Source organism: Aythya fuligula, chromosome 8, assembly GCF_009819795.1.
Source record: "Aythya fuligula isolate bAytFul2 chromosome 8, bAytFul2.pri, whole genome shotgun sequence".
NCBI classification, from domain to species: domain Eukaryota; kingdom Metazoa; phylum Chordata; class Aves; order Anseriformes; family Anatidae; genus Aythya; species Aythya fuligula.
In genome coordinates, this window is record NC_045566.1 from 17278201 (window position 1) to 17304647 (window position 26447).

General features: G+C 38.5%; 1 protein-coding gene across 1 annotated transcript in view; it reads left to right on the forward strand.

Moving 5' to 3' along the window:
- HMCN1 (hemicentin 1) overlaps positions 1-26447 on the forward strand; it is a 194130-nt gene that overhangs the window by 150010 nt on the left and 17673 nt on the right. The window contains exons 65-92 of the mRNA XM_032192128.1: positions 524-648; positions 2197-2380; positions 2539-2636; positions 3059-3337; positions 3897-4087; positions 5696-5777; positions 6565-6701; positions 9608-9749; positions 10837-10981; positions 11940-12067; positions 12481-12637; positions 12805-12926; positions 13124-13288; positions 13515-13622; positions 13876-14013; positions 14156-14290; positions 14562-14831; positions 15187-15377; positions 15751-15964; positions 16503-16637; positions 16847-17037; positions 17766-17847; positions 18968-19237; positions 19770-19940; positions 20152-20322; positions 21483-21653; positions 22879-23049; positions 23726-23896. Coding sequence (XP_032048019.1) covers positions 524-648; positions 2197-2380; positions 2539-2636; positions 3059-3337; positions 3897-4087; positions 5696-5777; positions 6565-6701; positions 9608-9749; positions 10837-10981; positions 11940-12067; positions 12481-12637; positions 12805-12926; positions 13124-13288; positions 13515-13622; positions 13876-14013; positions 14156-14290; positions 14562-14831; positions 15187-15377; positions 15751-15964; positions 16503-16637; positions 16847-17037; positions 17766-17847; positions 18968-19237; positions 19770-19940; positions 20152-20322; positions 21483-21653; positions 22879-23049; positions 23726-23896 — 4544 coding nt within the window. The remainder of the gene's footprint in view (positions 1-523; positions 649-2196; positions 2381-2538; positions 2637-3058; positions 3338-3896; positions 4088-5695; positions 5778-6564; positions 6702-9607; positions 9750-10836; positions 10982-11939; positions 12068-12480; positions 12638-12804; positions 12927-13123; positions 13289-13514; positions 13623-13875; positions 14014-14155; positions 14291-14561; positions 14832-15186; positions 15378-15750; positions 15965-16502; positions 16638-16846; positions 17038-17765; positions 17848-18967; positions 19238-19769; positions 19941-20151; positions 20323-21482; positions 21654-22878; positions 23050-23725; positions 23897-26447) is intronic.

Consider the following 26447-nt stretch of genomic DNA (forward strand, 5'->3'; position numbering starts at 1 on the left):
GAGGACAGGAAAGAGGAACCATTCTTTAATTCTAGGTTCCTAAAGTGTGCTTAAAGAGGGTCTGAGTCCTGGTTAGCCAGGTTAAGAACATCATCTCCCTCTTCATCTTTTATCATTCTAGTATACTTTGTTACTACTTTGATTTTTTTTAAATAAAATTATACTGAGATATATATATATGATATCTGTTTTTTTCTCAGTTAATAAGTTCCCTGAAAGTTCATCAGATTAATTCAAATTTGTAAAGCTCTGCAAGTTCCATTAAGTTCTTTTGGAGGGGAAAGATCTTGATGCTTTTTGTTATGGATTCTTGAAAAACCTGTTTGGAATTAAAAAAAAAAAAAAAAAAAAAAAAAGCTTCCTAGCCTATCTCTAATAAATAATTTACAGAAAACAGTGGTTCTCTAGTGAAATTCCCAAGAGGATAGAGGGAATTGATTTAAATGTACAAAACTGAATGTTTATTTGCTAGGTCATAATAATATATAAACAAATTCACCGTGTTTTATGACCTTCCTTGCAGAGTAACTCCAGATGGCAGCACATTAACCATTTTCAGAGCTCTCACTTCTGATACAGGAAAATATACTTGTGTGGCTACTAATCCTGCAGGAGAGGAAGATCAAATTTTCAACTTGAATGTATATGGTGAGTTTTCACAGATGTGAAACTAAAATCTGGTCCATAATCCTATCTTTGTAAGTGCACTCAAGAGAGGGCCAAGAAATGAATGCCTGTCTTCAGGATAATACTACATGCACATTTCCAATTTCATGTACTGTAGATATCACGGTATGTTACACAGGATGTTCTGTCAATGACAAGATTATTTAAATTGCTGTTAAATACGTTTTAGGATAAACAGAAATTAGTTTGTTTGGTGTATTTTATAATAGAGAAATTCTGCTTTTGGTAATTTTTTTCTTGCTGAGATTCACTAGGGGCTGATTTACCATGATATTCCTTTCTTTTTTTTTTTCTGTTAATCAATTTGCATTAATTCTTGTCAAAGTACATCAGTAAAACCAAAGTAATAAGGTAGAACACTAATTGTTAAAGGTTCCCTCTTCCCTGAGAAATAGATTATTTAGAGTTTAAAAGAAATATGATATAGTTTGGGATGAAATTCTTGTTTTCTTACACAAAATGATATAAAGAAGACAGCATAATTCTTCTTTGCCATTGTTGTATGTGGACATTTTATTTTTTGCAAAATAAGAACCTGATGTGCTGTGATTAGTGTGAAAAAGTTCTGCATAGGAAGCATTTCACAGAGGTGTAAGCATGTGTCCCAGTTATACAGTGAGAGTCAGAATTAGTTGGAATGTGAGTATGAGAAGAGTAACAAGATGACCTTTAATATAATAAAAAAATAATACTGAAAAAAGTACCACGTCACATCCCTATACAATAGTGGAGACTGTTTTGGTCAATTTGTATTGGCTGAGGCTCAAGCAATCATCAACTTAAGTCATCTTACCATGCAACTGTAATGGTGTGCAATGGGATCCTAAGTCAGTCAGAGCTTGGAGCTGCATGTGCCTGGACCTTCTTTATAAAGTGAGTCCCTTTTTGCCCCCAAGACTTAAAAGGCTTTCAGACTATAAAACCAAACAAAAAGACAGCTAAAAACAATGTTTTTTTTAGAATCATGATCCAGAATACTTAACCAGTCATTTTGAAGTTTTCTGTATACTTTAAAATTGTCAGCCTATACATCTAGAAGTTAAGCTAACTTTCCTCCTTTGTGATTCTAGTTTTCATGTTATTTAAGGTTCATTGAAGTAGATACTTTTGGTAGCAAATTGCAAAGTCCCATTTGGCCTTTAAGAGGTTCAATGCATTCCCTCCAATTCTTGACCACTTGCTCCCCTCTGAAATGCCATTTTTTCCCCATGAGCTTCAGGCTCTGAGCCCAAAGATCTCATTTGCCACAGCCAGCACAAATAAGAGGGAGTGTTATAATCATTCTACAGTGCATCTGGTTTTAAATATGCAAGCAAGTATTTATTAATGCTCAATATTATTGTTAGAGGTTTTACTGTTAAAAAAATTGGGGAGCCTCTTCTTTCTTAAATGCCTGTGAGACATTAGGTGCAAGATTTCATAGGCTTCCTGGTATTGCAAAATTACATATATGGAATGATTTTAAGAAGCAGTCTTAACATCTTCCTTTTCAACATTCACAAAATGTAGTTCCTCCAGCAATAACCAATAATAAAGGTGAACCAGAGGACCTCACTGTTCTTTTGGACACCTCCATAAATATTGAATGTACTGCTACTGGAACTCCATCTCCGCAGATAAACTGGTTAAAGAATGGCCTTCCTCTGTCTGTCTCCTCCCAAATCAGGTTGCTGTCAGCTGGGCAAATTCTAAGGTTGGTTTTCATTTATTTTGACATAGCTAGCTGGGTTTTCTGTCTTTTGCTAGCTAGCATTGTTGGAAGCAAGAGTAAAATTTGATCCAAACCGTGCCATAATAAAAGTGTGATACTGTGTTCCAGTTACAGCTCAACTAAAATGATTTTCTCCTTAGACTTGCCCGAGTGCAGATATCTGATGCTGGTGTGTACACTTGTGTAGCATCTAGCAGAGCTGGAGTGGACAACAAGCATTACAGCCTTCAAATTTTTGGTAAGTTTCTCTGAAAAGCTATATGTAAAAAATCTATTGCTCAGTTAATTTCTTAAACCTAATCTTCTTTTTTCCTTCTCATAAACACAAAGTTGCAGACATCCACAAGTGTTTCATACTTAGATAATCATTAGAAATACATTCACTTTTTTATGTTTGTTTGTTTGTTTTGTTTTGTTTTAATGCAGTATTTTAACCCTCAAAGAGTTCTTACTTGAATTGGCACCCATGAAGTGTCACAGGTGTTTTTTTAGAATGAGTAATAAAGTACAATTTTCAAGTGAATTTTAACTCAATTACTTAATATAAAATAAGGAGTGCAGGTGATGAGACGCAAAAGGGTAGCTGCACTGCAGTTATTTTATATTCAGAATTAACTATTGTGTGTACTCTGTGTGAATCAGCTCTTTGTTTCTCTGCAGTACCACCAAGCTTGGATAATGCTGGAGGAACAGAGGACATGACTGTAATAAAAGGCAGTTCAACCTCAATGAAGTGTTTTACTGATGGCACTCCTGTCCCTGCTGTGTCCTGGTTTAAAAATGGAAATCCTCTAAGCCTTGGAGCTCACCTAACTTCAAGTGACCAAGGAATGGTCCTTCATTTTGTAAAAGCAGAAATTGGTGACACAGGCAAATACACTTGTGTAGCGTCCAATGAAGCTGGAGATATCAGCAAGCACTTTTCCCTGAAAGTGCTGGGTAAGGTTAACCTGTCAGCTGAACAAAATGCAAGCAGTAAATGAGTATCTACTCAGGGCAACATTTCAAAAATTGTCTAGTGATAAGGGAGTATTTTCAATAAACATCTTCTGTATTTAATAAGACAAATAGGATATGGAACATACCTAAAGATGTTTGTGTAATATATGTATTTTTACTCAAAATCTCAGGAGTACTGAAATATGCCAACTAGCAGTAAAGTGATTTGCAAAGTAATTTCATATAAACAAACAAATTGGGTTAGTGGAAATTCAGCTTGACAGGTTGATAGCACAGCTGAAGGTACAACAGCGAAGAGATAATAAAAGTCTTTGCTGATACTACGTAAAATTTTTTTTCCCTGGGATTATGAAAACATTGACTACTAAATTAATTTCACAAAATGTGCAGATTTCTAAACAGAGGCAGATGGAAATCATGATATAGCCAGTTGTACAGCCAGGCATAATACTGATGCAGACTAATTCTATAAATTCTGAACACAAGTTGGTGAATTAGGCTGAGTCAGTAAACAACATGAATGTTTTTCTTTCTGTAGAGCCTCCTCACATCAATGGTTCTGATCAACCAGAGGAGCTCTCTGTGATTGTCAACAACCCCCTTGAACTTCTTTGCATGTCTACTGGCATTCCAGTCCCCAAAATCTCATGGATGAAGGATGGGCGCCCACTTCTGCAGAATGACAATGTTCATGTCCTAAGAGAAGTGCTTCGAATAACCAGTGCTCAGGTAAAACATTTGTTTCAAAATAGTCTCAAAAGTTTTGAAAACATTTTGTTTCAAAACAGCCAACCCTAGAGGAGTGTACAAAATTGTCTGCTATTAGGGCTGTCCTAAGAAAGGTCCTCAAAAACCTCTATTCAATTAATCTGCTTGCATGTACAGTTGGAGAATATATTTTTCAAGCCTTGGCCTAGGAATTTTCCATACAGAACAAGCAGTAGTATTGTGGGTTAAGAGTGACCAAGTACTTCTGCCTCTTCTGAGCATTATTCAAGTTCATTCTTTATTTATTGCTGCTTTCTCACACGAAGAACAATCAAGTCTAGGGACTTGTGCCTTTTTCTGGGTTTATTTCTCTTTTTAGTCTGTGTCCGTAATCTTATATTGTTGATTTTCTGCCTGTTTGAATCTTGTTACTGTCACTTGTTTTTCTTCTTCCATATTTTATAGTTCTTCCTTAGCCTTTCTTCTTTTTCAGAGAACTGAGATTTTCCTAAGATTTATTTTCTTCTCACATGTATAGGCCATAGACTGCAGGGGAAAAAATGCCTTTGCAGCCACCTATGTTATAAGTTAAATAAAAATAAATAAAGACAATACAAAGGCTTTCAGATTAATTCAGGCAATAAAAGAGTCCATGGAAAAGTAACTTGCACAGAACTAGACCACTAAACTAAAGCTGTATTCAGCTACACTCAGCCAGGCTGAAGGTCACCAAACACAAGTGGGATGGGGCTCAGGAAGAAGGACGAGCAGTTTGATTCATTTGAGCTGGTTTTGCTTCTAAAGCAAACACTTTTCATCTTTACAATGAGGAGTTTACAGGACAGAGAAAGCATAAAGACATTTTAGGATATGTGCATAAAAAAACTTCCTTAGTATCCAGAACTGACCTTTGCATACATGTAGATGCATACTTACAGCTGTTTCCTTCTTCATTGATCAACTATAACAGAAAGTATCACAAAGAGAAGAGGTTCTTCCTGGAAGCAAATTACCCAGAGAGATTATTTAGAGCCCTGCTGCTCCTAAGCAATCTCTGTACCATCCTACCATGGTAACAGAAGCAAGTTTCCAAGAACTAGAGAAGACAGGTCTACAGGGAGACCTTATAGCAACCTTCCAGTGTTTAAAGGGTGCCTAAAGGAAAAATGGGTAACCTACAGGATAGACTATCAGGAAATTTAGTGACAGAACAAGGAATAATGGTGTTAAATTAAGCAAGGGTAGGTTTAGATGAGATACAAGGATGAAATTCTTCACTCAGAGGGTGATGAGGCACTGGTATAGGCTGCCCAGAGAAGCTGTGGATGCCCCATCCCTGGAAGTGATCAAGACCAGGTCGGGTGGGGCTTTGAGCAACCTGATGTAGTGGGAGGTGTCCCTGTCTACAGCAGGGGGGTCGGAACTACATGATCTTTAAGGTCCCTTCCAACCCAAACCATTCTATGAGTCTAAGAACTCTTTTTCATTTATTTTCAGACAGTTCTTATCTGTTGTCTTTACTTTTAAGTGCTGCCCTTTAAATTTTGCTGTCCATGTTTATATTTCACTGTTTTTCTGAATTGTTCCCAGATACTGCAATTCTTGCTGAAGTTGTCCATGTGTTTCTAGGTGGAGGACACAGGAAGATACACATGTGTGGCATCTAGCCCAGCAGGAGATGATGATAAGGAATATTTAGTAAGAGTGCATGGTAAGTTTAATTTAGGCAAAAAATAATCCTCAAACTGTAAACTCCTAAGGTATGTAACAGTATTGCAATTTAATGGCTAATGTATTACTAAAGAAGAAATACGTGTTTTGAGAAAATGATGTTATATCATATGATAACTAACATTTCTGTATAAGATTAAGTATTCTAAACTTGATGAGCAATTAAAAGGGAAAGTTCTACCTGATTTAATCCAAGTCTTGTTTTTTGAATAAACAGGAAGGTTACAGATATCAATAATCGACATCAGGGGTCATTTGAACTGAGTTTATTATGCTTGTTAAAAAGAGTATAAAGTGTAATGATGTCCATGATATTAGTTTTTCAGTAGAAAAACTTAAGAAATCTATTTACAAATGAATACATAAAATGTAGTGTCAGTTAAGGTAGAATACACCAGGACTTATGCAGTTTTACAATATGACTAAGGTTTCTTCTTGAAGATTATAGCTTCCCTGTTTCTTGACGGAGAGTTTATGGAAATTCTGTGATCCCCACTCTGCCTGGCTTAAATGCTGGTGCCTTCACTGAGAATGGACTTTAAATTAATTTGTCACAGTAGTTTCCAGTGTGTGATGTAAGAAACAGGTTCACCAGTTATACAAACATGGTGTATTTAATACAAGTATTGAAGAGCAGAACTAATCAGTGGCACTGTAGCTTTGTCTTTATTTTAAATATTGAGAAATAAAATCAAATTTTTCAATTAATAGTTTTAATGGTGGCTCATATCTGTGGTGTTTGTTTTTCTTCTTAATTTTTGTAACAGTTCCTCCTAATATTGCTGGTACCAGTGGTCCACAGGACCTCACTGTGTTGCAGAACAGACAAGTTATACTGGAATGCAAGTCAGATGCTGTACCACCTCCGACAATCTCATGGCTTAAAAATGGAGAACTTTTAGAGGTACAGGAGTTATATTATTTGTATTAGTTTGTTGCTCCCTTTAATTTTTACACACAATGCTTGAGGTTTCTTATTCTGTTCACTTGCTCCTTCAGTGCAGTCAAGTTACAGTGCCTTGAATTCAAGCTGAGTTGCCCCAGTACAAATACAGTTAGTCCTAAATGAGTACCTGAAGCTAGCAAGCATGTGAAGTGGCCATCCCGCTGTTACTTGTTCTTTTTTCCTTTAGGGGGATCCCTTGCTCCTCCTGGATCCTCTGAACAATCCTAGAAGCCTTCGGTATACTCCTGAATGGCTTCCCAGGAAAGGTAGCTGAGAGAAGACTACACTATATGTTTCCTTTGGGTATATTATGCATCCTCATATTCTAGTAGCATTTAGGAAGGAATTAAATTTCTTTACATTGGGGAAAAAACAAACCATGGATTGCTAACCACCACGGGTTTGTATCAAATGCATCTTTTTCACTCATGGTTCCATGTAGTGTCATATAAGGCATTGAGTCCTTGGTGGTTGAGCAAGATGAGGATAGTTTAAACAGAACGGTGTTGTTTTTTTTTCTTTTCTAAATTTCTCATCATTTTATGATGACTCAGAAGCCAGATGATTTACAACAGAACAATTTAAATTAAGCTATTAACTGAAATTAATTAATAATTTTCCCTATATTGATCTTTATTTGTGAATAAAGAGGAAACAAATTTATCTTATGAATTTTGTCTCCCTTAGTTGTAGCCCATCAGTAGTCTTCATACAAAGTTCTGCTTCTTTGTTTTACCTGCGTCAGCCCGTTCTTCAGGCTCTTTTTCTATTGTAAATTTAGAAGAATGAAATATCTGTGGTAGAAGTAAGAATACGAGGAGTGATTGTGTCTTACTAAGTGCTGCTAGGGAACGTTACCTTGAATATTACTGTGTGCAGTTCTGGGCTCCCCAGTACAAGAAAGACAGGGATCTCCTGCAAAGAGTCCAGTGGAGGGCAACAAAGATGATTGGGGCCTGGAGCATCTTCCCTATGAGGAAAGGCTGAGAGATCTGGGTCTGCTCAGCCTTGAGAAGAGAAGACTGAGAGGGGATCTTATCAATGTTTGCAAATATCTTAAGTGTGGGAGACATTGGGATTTGGCCAGCCTCTTTTCAGTGGTTTCTGGGGACAGGACAAGGGGCAATGGCCAAAACATGGAGCACAGGAAGTTCCACACCAACATGCGAAAGAACTTCCTCACAGTGAGGGTAATGGAGCACTGGAATGGGCTGCCCAGGGAAGTTGTGGAGTCTCCTTCTCTGGAGATATTCAAGGCCAGTCTGAATGCCATCCAGTTCAACCTGCTCTAGGGAACCTGCTTTGGCAGGGGGGTTGGACCCGACGATTTCTTGAGGTCCCTTCCAATCCCTACAATTCTGTGGTTCTGTGATATGGACCTCCTTATCTTGGGAACATTGAGGATTCACAATGACAAGAGACGACTGGAGAAGTCAGATTTTCAGATTGCAGTGCCACTTTGATTTAAGTCATCACTGCTTTTTGAAACGGCCTGGTAATGGAGGGTGTCATTCCTCCTCATTTTGTTGTCTTCCACTGTGCAGATTTTGAAAACGCTAGACTTCTCTGCGTTTAATGATGTAATTGTGCAACACCACCACTTTCAGTAGCAGAACTATAGGAAGACCTAGCCTGGGACAGCTTTGGCAGTCATAGTCTCGGCACTCTTCCTTGCTTTTGGGAAATGCACCTCGAGTGTTACCAAAATAAGTAAATAGGAGTGTCTGGACCTAGTCCATCTTTATTTAGAAACTAAAAGAATTTCTGAATTTGTATTTTTTTTTAAAGTTGATGTTTCTGACATGCCTTGAGTATAGTGAAAGTTTTAAACAATAGCTTCATTGCCTGTGTTTTGCCTTCTGTGTCTGTAATCCATCCTGGTGGTGAATCATTTCACCTGTGAGGTTCTGACAGTGTTGTCTGGTTTGCATCCTTAGACTTGCTGTGTTGGTGCCTAGTGTTAGAGCAGAGTACTTGAGTGGTAGTACAGAGAGGTGCAGAACCAGAAGTGTTTCACATATCTGTTGTAGTTGCTACAACAGACCTTCTAACTTTCTGCAGACCTTCTAACCAAAAGAGCAAACGGGAATGTTGGCTTCAAATGTTATCTGAAGTGTGCATAGTGCATACTGTAAAGTTTTTTGTTTGTTTGTTTGTTTTTAAGGGGAGGTGGGGGTGGGTTCCTGTTTTTTTATCCAGTCAGTTTTTGGAACACTTGTAGTTGGCATTACTGTCATTCAGTTGTTCAGTCGTTCAGTTCTTATCCAGACTAGCTGTGGTTAAAAAAAAAAAAAAAAAAAAAAAAAAAAAAAAAAAGGCTGCTGAGCAGGTGCTGTACATTCTCAGAGCTGAGTGGTTTCCTCATATCCAGAAATGCTGGCTAGCAAACCTAATAGGCTAAGTTTATGTTGGATTCTGTCTGGTCGAGACTTGTAATGTTTGAAGAACAGTCTGGAGAAACTGGTATTTCTTCTGCTGGTGGTATGCATGGATTTTTGGGGAAAAAAAATAATAATCATGTGCTAATGGCTTCCCCTTTTCTGTAAAAACTCAAAAGCCCTTTGGCTGTACGTTGTGGATTAGTTAACACAAAAAGCCACCTTATTCAGGCACACACCCCAGAAGGAGTTTCAAGGTGGAACCACTACTAAATGATAACTTACTAAAAACTTGTTTATCCTATTATCTTCATGGCTATAAATAAAGTTAAACAAGCAGTTAATTCAGCCCTTTGTTTATCTTTGTCTCTCTTTCGTGGCTGTTCATACTCTGAAACAAAAAAAAGAAAAAAAAAAAAAGCTCTATCTTTAGAAAGAGAACAATCATAAAATTAAATCCATCAAACTCTCTCTCTTTCCCCTTAGGGAACTCCTCGAGTTCGAATCCTATCCAGTGGGCGATACCTGCAAATCAATAATGCTGACCTCAGTGATGCAGCAAGCTATACATGTGTGGCAAGTAATATTGCAGGAAAAATGACCAGGGAGTTCGTGCTGACAGTACATGGTAAAATTATGAAACTGTTCTTGTTGGTTTTGATCTTTGCATGGTATTTCTGCTGGATTTCAAATGGCAAGAAAGAAGCATTAATAGTCCCTTTGTAGCCAGGTGCAGGCCACTTAGGCTGCATCTGAACTGTGAAACCAGGTGTATTACCTCACGTGTTTCACCATTGCAGTTCACAGTTGTCCCCCATGCTAGAAGACCTGCTGGGGACTCACCATGGCTCCTTCTCTGTCTCTCTGTGCTTCCTGCTGACAGAGGGTGCTGTGTATCCTGCCTTCATCCTGATACAGAGTCAAGATACATCCAGACTGAACACACAGATCCAAGACAGAGAAATGCTCTTGGGCAAATTTATGTAAATTGTTAAAGCAGTTCACTGGTATCTTGGGGGACTTGGTTTGCATAGCTGTTTTGGCCACTGGTTTTGCAAGTTACTTGAAAACTGGGGCTTCTCTGCAGCTCCAAGCAGGAGATGGTAGGCACATAATGTTTGGAGGGCCCTGTGCATCCTGATACATGCCCTCTAATAACATCAGCTTGCTGGTACGTTCTGAATTTCATTTTAAACCTGCTTTGTTTTGTTTTGTTTTCCTCAACTGTAGACTGATTAGAAACTATTCTATTCTCACACTCTCGTGATGCTGAAAAACTGTTTTTCCTCTTTCTCTTCTTTTAGCAACTCACTCATAAGTACCTGCATTATGCTGTGCCCCCACAGTGATTGTATTTAGCTGTCCATTTAAAATTCTTGTTCCTCATTCCTCCTTAATCAAGGATATCACTTCACAGCCTTATTTTGCTAAGTTAAATATACTAAACTCTTCTGCTGATTTAGCTATGTAGTAACTTTTACAGTAACTAGCAAAGATGATCTTCACAGTGCATTTAAGACAGACTTTGTTTTTCATTCCTTACTGCAGTGTGGCAATTATGTACTGCTCAGAGTGGTAAGAAACTTAGTTCCATCATTGTAACCCTCCCTGTACCTGTTATTGCATGTGTTTTCATGTGTAAAGTTTCAGTCAGAGCAGAATTCTTTTTTTTTTTTTTTTTTTTCCTGATGCCTTTTGGAATTTTTCCTTTACAGTGGCTCCAACAATCCGAAGTAGCCCTCAGACTACTGTTGTCCATATAAATGCATCTGCTGTTCTGGAGTGTATTGCAGAAGGAGTACCAACCCCCAGAATTACATGGAGGAAAGATGGGGTTGTTTTTACTGGAAACAATACGAGGTATTGTGCAATAGTCAGAATAAATATTCTCCTTTTTTTTTTTTATTTGTTGTTGTTTTTTAACAATGTATTAGTTACAGAAAGCTTGAATTGACTTCCAGAACTTGTAAATGAGTTTTGTTTTCACAGATCAGAACTGCTGTTTGTGCTATAATCTCAAATAAACCCAAATATGGAAAATACGGTGGCAAAAATAGATATCTAAAGAAGTTGTTCTTGAGAAAAGTAGCAGTAGCAAAGATTTCACCCTTTTACTGTTAAGAAAGACAAAAAAACAAACAAACAACAACAACAAAAAAGCCTCCTTTGACAACCTCAAAGTAATGATTTTTTTGATATTGAAGATTTTGAACAATAAATCTGGGAGATGTTTACAATTTTTGATAGATTTGAAGATTCAGGATGAAGCCAAGCAATTTCATGCAGTCCAAAAGCTCCTTGAGTGTACTCTGTAGCTTCCAATATATTATACTTTATATATGTTCTAGTATTCACATTTATTATAATGAATGATCTCATTTATTATAATGAATGTTTTCTGTCTTCTGAATGCTTTAGGGGAAATTAGCTAGGCATTTTCTAGAACTGGGCAAATGGTTAAGAATTCAGTTATATTTCAAAGAAAAATATACAAGCATTAACTTGTTTTGTTTTGTTTTATTTTTGAAGTTCAGTGGGAATTCATAAAAACAAGTTTTGGACATCTGCAAATCTGTCATCGTTTATGTAGGAGTACTATGTCAGTTAGATTTCATAATTTCTTAAGAAAATGGATGTGCTGGGAAAAAATGAAGTCATAATAACTGCAATAAATGAGAAAACTGTATGTGCCCAAATTAAGACACCAAGTGTTGAGGTTATTTGTTGTGCAGACAGTCATCTTTTCTGTCTGTACTATCAGAATGGCCTATGGTTCTGTTGATTGGACAGTAGGAAAAATTGTGTGGCTTTGTTTCAGATATTCCATATTAGAGGATGGATCTCTACACATCCACTCAGCACATGTTACTGACACAGGAAGATACATGTGTATGGCGACTAATACAGCTGGCACTGAGCGCAAACGAATTGATCTTCAGGTCCTTGGTAAAAGTTTTGGGTTTAGATCAATATACTTATTTTTACAAGTCTAAAGTCCAGATATATCATTTTTCTTGTTCAGCCTGATCCAATATTAAGTTTAGTCCCTTTTCAGTTTCTCTGTTTAAAAAACAAAATAAAATAAAAATGAATTGACAACTTTAAGAATACAACCAAATATAAGTGAAAAGAAAATATTTATTCTTTGTTATCTGTTGTGTGCACACCAACTGGAAATAGAAAGACGTGACACATCCAATACTACATGTTTAGTAGGTTAATTACTGCCAAGTTACTCTGTATAAAAATCAAGTGAATGTGCTCAGGCGGTGCAGCTCTGTGTATATGAGGGGGGAGGAAGGGGTGGATGGACATGTGTGTATAATGATTCTGAATAATTAGGTTTTGTTTGTCCTTAGTTCCTCCAACTATTGCTCCTGGACATACTAATATTACAGTTACTGTAAATGTGCAGACCACTTTGCCCTGTGAAACCACTGGAATTCCCAGGCCAGCAATTAGCTGGAAGAAGAATGGCCATCTTCTTAGTGTTGACCAGAACCAGAATACTTACAGGTGAGGGATGTTTTCATTTCTTTGTGGGTTTAAAATGTTCAGTGATGAATCTGGCACTTTAAAAAACAGCCATACATAAATGTAATCTTGAATAGCCTATAAAATCAGTCGTCTGATTACCTGAGAAGAAGTATTTCAATGTCTTTTACTTTCTTTTCTTTTTTCAGACTTCTGTCTTCTGGTTCCTTAGTTATCATTTCTCCTACTGTTGATGACACAGCTGTCTATGAGTGCTCTGTGTCAAACGATGCAGGAGAAGATCGAAGAGCAGTTGAACTCACTGTTCAAGGTAGAGGGGATATTGCTATTGCATGTGTATGTGTAGCATTTCACTGGATTATTCCAATCTTAAAATGAGATTTGTATATGGTTCTTTTATGATACTGATATCCTTAAGTCTATGGTATTCCCAAGAAAGACAGTAAGTTATTTCCAATGATTAACAACAAATAAAAATGAGCAAGTAACACTGATCTTCGTTTTTAGTGCCCCCATCCATAGCAGATGAAGCCACAGATGTGTTGGTAACAAAGCTTTCTCCAGTAATAATTTCCTGCACCGCATCAGGGGTTCCTACTCCCTCAGTTCATTGGACCAAAAATGGCATAAAGTTGATTCCCAGAGGAGATGGCTACAGAATACTCTCTTCAGGTACTGTGCATGGATGGAGTTCAGATGCAGAAAATTAGTGAAGGGTTTGGGGAGATGATTGTGCATATCTGGAAGCAATAAATTAAATAAAGTCTCTCAAAAAAAGCACAACTGTCCAATTTTATTAGAATAAGAGTATAGACCTCTTAATATGAATGCTTTAAGAGAGTTCTCCATGAATACAGGGTATTGCTGTATGTCGTAATGTTCTCTATTTCTGATGTAGGTGCTGTTGAAATACCTGCTGCGCAGTTAGTGCACGCAGGTCGGTATACCTGTGTGGCCCGCAATGCAGCTGGGTCTGCTCACAGACACGCCACTCTTCACGTTCAGGGTAAGATGGGAAGCTGAGGAGAAAATGCATTCTATCAGAAAGCATTACCTATATAATAAGTACAAGTGCTGTAGAGTAATGGTAAGCACAGATTGGACTGTCAGTTGAAGAGCTCTTCAAAAGGTTGGCAGAATCAAGCTGTTGCTAATTCAGCCTTCTCAGACTCCTCATATTATGTGATTTCTAATATCCTCTGTGTTATCTAGCCTTGAAAATTTACCAGTTGCATTTTGCCTTGCATTTTGTTGTACAGAACCACCAGTTATCCAAACTCAACCAGGGATGCTGGATGTCATTGTGAACAATCCCGTCCTATTACCATGCGAAGCCATGGGTACACCTCAACCCATAATAACGTGGCAAAAGGAAGGCATCAATGTAATCACAGCAGGTATCCTCTGGAAGCCTGTAATTCTAGCCTATTTACTGGAACTCAGATACTTTCTCTCTCTTCTATGAATATTCAAATTTATGTCTAAGAAAGCCATTCATTTAAATAAAAGAAAGTCATACTTTGCTTATATTTGTTTTAGGCAATGGTTACATGGTTCTTCCCAGTGGCAGTTTACAGATTGCAAAATCAACTGTTGAAGATGCTGGTACTTACACGTGTGTTGCTCAAAATCCAGCTGGCACTGCTCTGGGGAAGATCAAACTGAAAGTTCAAGGTAGATTGTCTTCTAAACTATTGTGATTGACGGACAGGAAATTCATGAACATTTTCTGTTAGTCAAAGCCTAAATATGAGCAACACAAAAAGACCTAATGCTTCCCTATTTGATGTGACACTGAGCAGAGCCTAGGAGGTTTATTCCCTTTATTTGTCTGTCTACTTTAGGATCAAAGATTGCTTTTAGGGTTGTTTTCACAAAGAATTTAAGTGTTTCATGCTTCTTACATCATCTGATTCTTTTCTAAATATTTTTTATTCTTTTTCAGTTCCTCCTGTCATCAAGTCTCACCTGAAGGAGTATGTTGTTCCTGTAGATCAATCTGTCACTCTGCAGTGTGAAGCTGAAGGCTACCCTGGGCCAGAGATCAGTTGGCATAAAGACGGACAGCAGATAACTGAGTCAATGAGAAGAAGAGTTCTTAGCACTGGCACTCTGCAGATTGTGTTTGTGCAGCCTGCTGACACGGGCCGATACACATGCATAGCAGCAAACCTGGCAGGGTCCAGCAGTTCCAGCATGGAGCTCATTGTGCACAGTAAGTGGGACTGTATGGAAACAGTGTAGAGTATGACAGCATGAACCCATGGAGGGTGAGGAGCTAGGATGTAAGGGAGAAGTTATGCTCCTTAATGTGTGAAGTTTATTGGTTTGTAGCATCAGCCAGTTGTTTGAATTAAGGAAGAGTATTACATTCCCTGAGCTCAATTTCTGCTTTGCTTCGTTTATTTCACACATTTAGCTGGCATGTTTAATGGGAGGTCACTGATTGAGACAAGAAACAATATATAAGATCCAAGTTTCTTCAATCCAGTATTGTATGTTTTCACAGTAAAGCTTGGATAACACATAGAGGTAACTTTATTTATTTATTTAAATAAATCTTTTCACAGTTCCACCCAAGATTCGCAGTACAGAGGTGGAATACACTGTCATGGAGGACTCCAGGGCTGTTCTGACTTGTGTGGCTGATGGGATTCCAACACCAACAATAAACTGGAAGAAGGACAATACACTGTTAACAGAGATGGTGGGAAAATACAGGGCCATGCCAGATGGAGACCTCATTTTGGACAATGTCGTTGTAAGTTCACTAAACTTAAGGTCTGACTTGACTAGTTTGCACATAATACAACCCTACTTCTCTTCATTTTCACCCATTTCTGGATTATTTTTTTGTTGTTTGCTTGCTTGCTTGCTTGTTTTCTCATTGTTAATATTCCAAAGTCCTCATAAATATTTCATTTTCAACTGAAGAGTAAAATGTCTGAAAAACTTGTAGTGATAAATTCTCAGAAAAGGCAAAAGCAAGTATAGGTCATCTTTCAAATTTAGAGGAAGCAGGAGTACAGATGAGCAATTCTACTGAATGCTGTTTTGAGCTTCTCTTGTCAGTACATGTGATAATTTTGTTTAGGATATATCAAAACTGAGATCTTCCTAATATGATTTTTCAGCCTGAAGATTCTGGCAATTACACCTGTATTGCTAACAATGCTGCTGGAGAAGAGACACATACTGTCACTCTCATTGTCCAGATACTCCCAGCTTTTAGTGAACTGCCTGGAGATGTAGCTTTGACTAAAGGAGAACAACTCAGATTAACTTGCAAAGCAACTGGGATACCTATACCCAAAATAACATGGACCTTTAACAATAACATCATTCCAGGTGGGAAACACTGGATCTTACTGGTCATTCTGCTCTAGATTTTTTCCCCACACAGCACTGCAATTAGTTTGGCGTAAGAGAGAAAAAGAATACAGAGAGAAACTTGTTAGGCAGCAGTTGTGTGAGAAATATCTTCAGTATTCTGCAATTACATGATTAAATTGCCTGAGACACAGCTGTAAGAAAGGTAATGAAGAAATTGTTCCTGTTCTGCAGTGAATAATGTAACACATTAAAAACTTTCAGTAACTGATGACATTTATCCAACAGCTAAAGCTATTTCTCTCAAATATGAAGAAAACCTCAGCAGTTCATAGAATACAGATGCACAAAGCATGAAATTAAGAGACAACTTAAATGAATACATGCATGTGGGCAAATGTTGTAGCTGTGACTTTTCTGTGTGTTTCTGAGGCATCTCAGAAATTAAACGGCATGATGCCATTGTGCTGCTTAATAGCACTGTAATTCAAAAAATCGTAAGAAATATATGTTTAAAATCATTGAAGTAATCTTGTGCTGTGTGTTCTCCTTTCAGCACAGTATGATGATGTAAATGGACACAGTGAACTTGTTATTGATAGAGTATCTAAAGATGACTCTGGTACATATATATGCACAGCAGAAAACACAGTTGGCTCAGTCAAAGCTATTGGTTTTGTGTATGTCAAAGGTATGTATAAATAACAGCAGTTGTGATCACTGTCACAGTTTTATGCAGATGTCTTCATATTATTTGGTACCTTGTCTACGGTTAAGTGGAAAAAATAGAAACAGGCTGAAATTCACATTTCAGAATGTCTTAAAGCCATGGAAGAATGTTTCCACTCAGGGCATTTTATTTTGACTCTGCTACTTGTTTGCTATCACTTGGAATTTCAGAGCCTCCAGTCTTCAAAGGGGATTACCATCCTATCCGAACTGAGCCCTTGGGTGGCAATGCTATGCTGAATTGTGAAGTCAGAGGAGATCCACCTCCAACCATCCAGTGGAGCAAAAAAGGAGTGGATGTTCAGATCAGCAACAGGATCCAACAGCTTAACAATGGTTCTCTTGCTATTTATGGCACTGTGGTGAGTCACTGGACTGTTACAATGTGTTTGTGCATTGCAGTTAATTAATAAAGGCATTCTAGATCGTATCATTTTGAAAGACTGAGGCTAGGCATTTAATCCAGTTTTGCTTTTACCTTTAACAAATGTTGGTTTAGTTCAGGCTAGAATACACTCAAGTTATCATGACAAAAAATCCAGAGAGACATCATTCTATTTAATTGTAAGAAGGACTGCATCTGCACACTAATCTTGGGTATGTGAAATCCTGGTGATGCCCAATTACATGGGAATTTTTCTTTGGACCTTAAAAGAGCCCAAGTTCTACCCAGTTAGGTCAGCTAAAAAGCAATTGTGTTCTTCAAGTGCAAACCTCATAGCATCAAAATTCCTAATATGAATGACAAGATCCTTCCCACCCACCCCCCACCATAAACTCATGCCTGTATTTTGAAGTAAGGTTAAAAACAGCTCCCTGGAGTTGATTTAGGAGAAAAATATATATATATACCTCAAAGTTTAAAAATTCCAGGTAGTAAGAAATAGAACAATCACAGTAAAAGTAATTCACAGTATTGCTGTTAATTACAACAAAATGTTTGAATACTGTCAAATCTGACAGTGTGCCTCTTAGGATCCAGTGCATGCCATGTTGCAGAAAATTCACTTACATGAGGTGCACTATAAACTGAAACCTTCTTTACAAACATGTTGAGGAGTTATATGATTGCTTGCTATTTGCTCTTTAGAATGAAGATGCTGGTGACTACAAGTGCGTGGCTACCAATGACGCTGGTGTGGTGGAACGCAGTCTGACACTAACACTTCAGAGTAAGACTCAAAATGAAAAGTCCAATACTTCTAGATTGGAGCAGTAATCTACCTTTGGATAGGTATATGCAGCTCCTGTTGAAATTTTGGAGGTTGGGCACCTCACTGCACTTAAGGTTAAGATTCACCTCATCTTTCATCATTAGTGGTTAAGCTAGTAACTGAGGTCAATGAAGGAAAGAATGCAGGGAATGATTTAGCCCATTTATCTTAGAAACCAGCTTAGATAGGGAAGAATCACCCTCTGAAGGGGTCCATTTCTCATAACTGACTTAGAGTCCATACAACAGAATTAAAGTAGAACTAACTTTCACATTGAGAAAGTTATATGAGATGAATTCCAGCCTTCACTGACAATATTTTATGCATTGTGGAAATAATATTTTAGAATTATTTTTTCAACGGTGGTAGTTTCTAAACATCCTTTTTCTATTATAACCTTAACTCATATGGATGTATTACTTCTGTCTCAGTTGTCTTAGGGTATCACAGAATGGCTGAGGTTGGAAGGGATCTGAAGATCATAATGATTAATAGCGTCTGATTAATACAACAATAGTGTGAGATTTCATATATAATTTAATGTATAACAGGTTTAATATATATATAGTAGGTTTAATATATATATAATAGGTATAATGCATAATTTAATATTATTTATAATATTAAATATCTATAATTAATAATAATATAATTAATATAATCAATATAATTTAATTATAAATTTATTAAATTATAATTGATTACAATAATATAATTAATTACTGTTATTTATAACAGCTATTTTAATTTTAATATATTATGCATAATTTAATATATAACAGGTATGATTAATAGCGTCTTCCTGCAGGTTTTATAAAAAACAATAGATTTTAGTAATATAGGAATACTGTATGCTCATGCCGTTAGGCCTCAGTCCCAACCTTGGCCCTCAGCTACACATTAAAAACAGCCTATCAGCATTGATTTAACTTGCGTGTAGCCTACCATTTGACAGCCGAAGACCAAAATAATAATTGTAGTCAAAATAAAAAGACTACATTGTTGTGCCCTCTTTCTGACCAGACTTTTGTTATTTATCCCAATGAAAAAATGTACCCGTGTGCTACTTCTCTTCAAGGTCCTCCAGTCATCACCATTGAACCTGCAGGGACTGTTATTGAAGCTGGTGCCACAGCAATGCTGAACTGCCAGGCAAAGGGAGAACCTCCTCCAACCATCACATGGTCCCGTCAAGGTCATCCAGTTGTGAGTGAGGAGAGAGTGACTGTCCTGTCTAATGGTTCCTTGCGTATTGTTGCAGCACGGAAAGAAGATACGTCTGAATATGAGTGTGTAGCAAGGAATCTAATGGGATCTGTTCTTGTCAGAGTACCACTGATTGTCCAGGGTAGGTGCACAAAATATAGGACTGTGACTGTCAAACTGCTAGATTCCAGCATTAACTCAGTATAAGAGCAAGATTTTATTTTATCCCTTCCATATATGCATTAGGTGATTGCAGATTGCATTAGGTGCATGTTAAATCTAGTCTGAGATGTCAGTGGGTTTGTTCTTCATGTAATTTTGCTCCTTCATGTAATTATGCTCCTCACCCAGCTTTGTGAGACAGATGAATGTGAAGGAGTGAGAGACATAAATAATAATGAAAGGATCTTGATCCCATTATCAGAACATAAGCCATTACTTCATCATATCTCTAAAGAAAAGCATTTAGAAACATGAACACTATTTCAGAGCAGTTGAGGTGTTCTCTGAACCTGTAGAAAGATATTTCTGCAGTAATGAAGATACGAAGTGAGTTGGGTGAGTTGGGTTTCCAAGTATGGCTTCACAAATGTATATTTCTCTCTGCTCTGCCAATCTAAGAGTTATTACCACAAGCACATGTTCCAAACAGAGCATCATTTTTCCCACTGCAGTGCATGGTGGATTTTCTGAATGGCTTGAATGGCAACCTTGCAGTGTAACATGTGGTCAAGGTGTTCAGGAGAGGATTCGTCAGTGCAACAACCCTCTTCCAGCAAATGGTGGGAAGATGTGCGAGGGGCCTGATACAGATGTACGCAGCTGCCACAACAAGCTGTGTCCAGGTATTTCTTTAATGAATTGATGCATTTGCTGTATGCTGAGTGCCCTAGTAATAAACAATTATCACCATGGATCTTCATGACAGCTGGATTTTTTTTTAACAAGGTGTAATTCATCTTGACTTTTGTGGAAAGTAAATTTCAGCATATACTGTTTAAAATAAATAAATAAATAAATAGATAAATAATAAAGCTGGAGTTTTCTCTTTCTTAGTGGATGGCAACTGGTCAGAGTGGGGGCTTTGGGAAGAGTGTTCAAAGAGCTGTGGACAAGGTAACAGGACCAGAACCAGAATCTGCAGCAATCCATCAGCTCAGCATGGTGGGAAGCCATGTGATGGTAGCGCTGTGGATTCAGTCATGTGTAATATTAGGCCTTGCCCAGGTAAGGGAAAATTGGTTAAGAATTAGCTGCTTAAGACACTTTCTCTGTAGATTTCTTGTTTTTCTGAAAACCTAAATTCTTTCCATTTGTTTCAAGTGATTAGCTTATAAAAGAATTAAATGCCCCTTTTTTTTTTAGTTTGTTTTAACATTATTTGCAATGTATTGAATGGGAGCACTTCTTGGAAATAGAAATCATAAAACTAAACACAAGGAGAAATTTCAGCACTCTTTTTTTTTTTTCCCATACCCAATTAAAATGCTGTATAAAATTCTGTATTTTTATGTTTTTCAGTATTTATTACACACGATCACAGAGTAAAACTTGCTACTTTAAACCTATTCTGCAAAGCCTATTAAAATTGAAAAAAAAAAAAGATAAAAAGGCCATGTAAAGCATGTTAATTAATACTTTAAGATATTATCAGTATTTTTTCTCTGCTTTTTAAATTTTCAGCCATATGTCTTTCTCCTCACTAACTGAATGTTAAGGTTTCCTTTCTGCCTTGGTACTACCTACTCAGTTTGACAGGATGTAGTTTATTCATAGCCTGTAACCACTGGCATGTTTCCTTCTGTACATTTTTTATGATATTGATTTTTCCCTTTTCCCCTGATGTTCGTCCCACCGCAAAGCCAAACGTTCATCCACTGCCTGAGATTGATTTCTCTGGATCCTGGCAACAAAGTCAGTTCTGGCTCCTGCTTACTAGTAGCCCCTGAAGCTGGTGTGCCAGCTTTTAGCTGGCATGCCCCCTTCTCCTACTGAGACCTTCAGCCTAGCTAGTACATAACATTCAGATCCGGGTAATTTATGAAAACACCAGACTTGATCAAGCATTCAGTTCTGTTGTTTAAAGATTGTAATCAGGTGAAGTGATTCAGGAAACAAAAAGGAAAAAATCTCTCCTTTGGAAACTTCTGATCTGTTTCAGCTGTTGCTCAAGGTGAAGTTTTGTGTTGTTTTTTTTTTTTAAAGTGCTTATTCAGAGTATTTCATTTATTGATATTAAAGAAGGTAGTGGTGTTTTTTGTTGTTGTTGTTGTTTGTTTTTTTTTTCCCCCCTTTTTCTTTTCTTTTTGCCTTAGGCTGTGGAACTATAATTTCAAGTAAAGTAGCTGTATGGTTTAAACAGTTTTATGGCTATACTGCCTTTGCAGTTGATGGTGAGTGGAGTTCTTGGCTGCCATGGGGTCCTTGCAGTGAGACTTGTGGGAAAGGTACTCAGACACGACTGAGGCTCTGCAATAACCCTCCTCCTTCACATGATGGATCATACTGTGAGGGATCTGATGCACAGATGCAGGTTTGCAACAAGAAACGCTGCCCAGGTAAGATACATCAAATACAAAGAGAAACATGACAAACTTCTTGTTTCCATACTCTACTTAATTTGTACTTAATCTAATGCTTTCCAGTACTAAAAATGAAATCCCAGAAAAAATTCCACTGAAGTCTTTTGTTTTCAGTGGCCCCCTCTCACCATCTTCAACAATCCTCTAGAGACTTAACATGGGATTTCTTCTCCAGTCCCTTTCTTTACTCTTCCACTGTGCAAAAGCAGCATTTTGAATCCTTGGCAATTAAATTACAGGTTTCCTAAGCTTGTTTTTTAATTTAAATTTTCCTAGGGTCTGTTACTCGTTTATCCTTTTCTTCCACATTTCAATGACTGGATAGGAAAGCTCATTTTTGAAATATGACCTTTGTATTTGGCTGAGTGCAGGGATAATGAAGGGAAATTTAATGAAGTGGAATATGCAGCAGTTCAGATTAGATTCCTCTGGCTTCACACTCCATTTTGCTCATGCCAGATCCTAAGCTGTGTCTCCTGTAACTATTAAGCAGTAGAAGAGAGAACTGTTTGTGTAGTAGCTGAGCAACTGAGGGCTTGATGTTGCACACTTACCTGGATAGAGGTACCTCTGCAGAGGATGCTATTGCTCCAGCTGATTTGTGATGAACCTGCCTCTTCTCAGCTACCAGCTCAAGTGTTCACATGGATGTATGCATAACAGTTTGTGCCACGATGTGGTGGGAGAGCAAAGCCCCTACTATTCAAATGCTTAGACCTGCTCATGTGAGATAATTTAACAATAACTCACATAAACAGATGAGCCTGTAAGTCAAAGGAAGCAGTAAGCGTGGCTAAGAAGGAGCAGGGAGATGATGGTAATGGTCACATCTTCAGACAGTGCAGCTGCAACCAGGGAGGACACAACTAAAAACTAGATTTTTAGGATGGCACGAGTACCATGAGTGCAGTAATTTTGGGCATCACTTTATACGTTGATACCTAAAAATAGGTGACTGAGCCCAAGGACTCAGTGATCCCTCACTGTGGATCTAGTCAGGCTCACAGCTTATCTAAAAGACATGTGCTTTTCACCAGCCTTCACTCCTGAAAATCCCTATGTATAAATCCCTACATAGCTGAGATACTCTATAGAGACTGTCAATAACATCCTACAGTAAGCTTTACCTTGGTGTAACCCTGACTTTGTTGTTTCTAACATCAGTGACTGTAACTGTACAATGCTTTGCCTTTCTAACCAGTGGATGGGAAGTGGGCCACGTGGAGCAGCTGGAGTGCCTGCACTGTATCTTGTGGAGGAGGCAGCAGGCAGAGAACACGGCACTGCTCAGACCCAGCCCCACAATTTGGGGGTCACAAATGTGAAGGATCCGACATACAGATTGATTTTTGCAACAGTGATCCTTGTCCCAGTAAGTGCTTCAGGTTAAGCTGCTTATCCACCTACTGGGTTTGTAGGGATGGATAAGAGGACAGAAGTCCTCTACAAATTACACACTCGTTTGTACTCCCTTTCCATGTGCACAGAAAAATAAGAGGATCTGAACACAGGTAAGTGGTACTAGATCTCTGCATCAGCAAAACTGTGGCATTTTAAACACCAGCTGGTAGGAACACAAACCGGTGGCAGCTGGTGCATAAGCTCCTGCCAGACTATGAGAAGTCACAGAACATCTAGAGAGAGAAAGACCTTCAAGATCATCAAGTCCAACCATCAAGATGGCCTGGTTGTGCACTTCTGTAAAGTTACAACTGTCCAGTCACAAAATACTGCAAATCAAATCTCTTGGGATCTCACACCATAATTAAGTGATTCCCTTTGTTAACAATATCTGCTTCATGCTTTTCTATATTAGTCAGTTAATGAGCTACAATGTTCCAAAGCTGGTTAATACACACTGAGAAATCACTGAATGCTGGACGAGATAACTTTCATAAATCTGTCAGTCGATTATTTTGTTTTTTATTTTAGGAAAAAAGTATTTAAAAATTACTGTCCAATAGGAATATTTTCCTAGCTTGAGTGTCTGTTTTTAGTATCTGTTATTAAGGAGAAGGCAGATAAAAATCTAACATTTATTTTCACAGTTCATGGCAACTGGGGCCCATGGAGTAGCTGGGGAACTTGTAGTCGCACGTGCAACGGAGGGCAGATGAGGCGATACCGGACCTGTGACAATCCTCGCCCTGTCAGTGGTGGAAGGGCATGTGCAGGGGCTGATATGCAAATACAGAGATGCAGCACTGAACTGTGCCCTGGTGAGTCCTCAACCTAACAGAGAAATTAAACACAGCTTCCTCTGGAATACTGCAGGTCACATAATGTATGCAGTATTTTCATGTCGTGAGAGGAGTGTAGAACATTCTTGTAATTTACATTTTCATACAGCCTAATAATCTACTCTCACCTTTTTTTTTCTTCTTTACATGACTGTCACCTTACCATGCTTTCCCCTTTCACATGTTAGGTTTTACCAAAATGAGGTGGAATAATCCTAAACAGGAAATAGCATATGAAAATCACTCCTACACCTAGAAATTCTACTTTTGTTTTACAGTAAATACAGTTTATGAGGCTCCCAGCAAAATTTTATAATGTATTCCAGGAGCAAGGAAGAACGCTAAGCTCGTGGTTTAAATCAAGTCATGATAAAAGCAGTATTAACAACACAAAACCAAAGGGCAGTCAGTGAACTTAACGCATTCAAAATCCATATCAGCAATATTTGAGATAAACCATGATGCTAGAGACTTACTAAACACCTACAAAGTTCTAAACATCCTTCTATAATTCATCCCAGAAAAGCATTGTTATTAAATTATTAGTATTCCTGATATAATAAGAAATTATTAAACCCCTGCTCTGTGCACACTCCTTTACACACTTGTCTTTTGTGGGAGGTGCAGCATCTTTTTGTGTACCCGTGCCACTTTTGACACCCTGCTGACCCACACATTGGTGACAAAGCCCCTACCAAGGACACATTTATACTCATGGGCTGTGGATCTCTGCTTCTTGCACCCCATACCGTCAGCTCTTCTATCTTGGATCCCAGCTGCTCATGGTGTGTGAGGGGGACAGTGCTCCATCAGGTCTTGATGGAGGTTGCAGTGTTGATGGGACAACTTCTGGCAGGGTCAGTTTGACTTGATTGTTTACCTTCCTTGTATTCAGGTTTCTCCCCCCAGTCACAGATTTTCATGCTGCTTCTATACTTGTGTGCTGGTTTAACACCAGTAAGTAGCTAAGTATCACCACACTGCTATCTCAGTCTCCCCTCTCAGAAGGACAGAATGAGAAAATACATGTATGATGTAAAAAAAAAAAAAAAAAAAAAAAAAAAAAAGCTCATGGGATAAGGACAGGGAGATCACTCATCAATAGTGGTATGGGCAAAACAGACTCAGTGTAGGGAAGATTAATTTATTGCCAATTAATATCAAAGTAGGGCAGTGAGAACTAAAAGCAAACTAAAACCACCTTCTCCCATCCTCCCTCTTTTACCTCCTCCCCCTGAGCCGTGCAGTGGAACAGGGGCTGCATCAGTCCATGTTGCTTTCTTATCTGCCTCTCTTTCAGGGTCACTCCCTTCCCATGCTCCAGCATGGAGCCCCTCCCACAGGATGCCATCCTTCCTGATATGATCCTGTGTGGGCTTCCCACAGAGTGCAGTTGAGAACTGCTCCCATATTGGTCTATACCAAGTGGTCCATCCTTTAGCAGCAATTGGCTCCATCACAGGCCTCCCCCAGGGCAGCAGCTCCCCCCAGATCCACCTGCTGCTGCGTGGGCTTCTCTCCACGGGCTGCAGCGCCAACCTGGGACCTACTCCTGTGGGGGCTCTCCATGGGCTGCAGGCTAGATCCACCTGCTCCTCCACAGGCTACAGTGTGGAGATCTGGTCTGACGTGGTACATCATGGGCAGCAGGAAGACAGCTTGCCTCACCATGGGACTCCATGGGCTGCGGGGGAACTTCTGTTCTGGTACTTGGAGCACCTCCTGCACTGACCTCGGTGTCTGTGGGATTCATTCTCTCTCCTTTTCTCACTCTTCTCTGCCAGCTGCAATTTCTTCCCTTTCTTAACTCTGCTCTCTCAGAGGCCCTCCTGGCTCAGCTCTGGCCAGCAGTGGGTCCCTTTGGAGCCGTCTGGAGCTGGCTCTGATCTGACATGTGGCAGCTGTCGGGCTCTGCTCACAGAGGACACCCCTGCAGCCCCCCCTGCTACCAACCCCTTGCCATGTAAACCTAATATCACTTTTCAAACCGTTTCCCCCTTTATTAGAAAGTCTCCTAGTATTTCCCCAGTTATTGCTTAATTTGGCCAATGGCTGTGTTAGGCAAACTTTTCATTGTTACCTTCTCCTTACCATTGTCAGTTTTGGGCAACTGTCAGCTCTGATAAGGCGTTTCCAGATACTCTGTTCACATTGTATACAGCCACATTCTTATAGTTACATCTGTTGTGATTGAGGCCATGCTACCAAGAGGAGGCAGTGGAGACTCCCCCTCCATATAATTTGAGCCAAATCTAATTGAGCTCTTACACGTGTTCTTTATTTGCAAAATATATGGTTTGTTTGGTTTCTTGTAATCTTCCATCAATTTTATCCTCATGCAATTTCAGATAACTTATTTTTAGGAGGAAAAGCACCCAGAGCTCTGAACAGATTGGTTGCTTCTCTACTAAGACTACCACAAAGGATGATAGGAGATTGTAAAGAACCACTGTCAATATTCACAAACTGGTTTCTGATGGATCTGCATATATTCAACACTGCTTCTTAGTTTTGAAATCAGTTTCTGTGT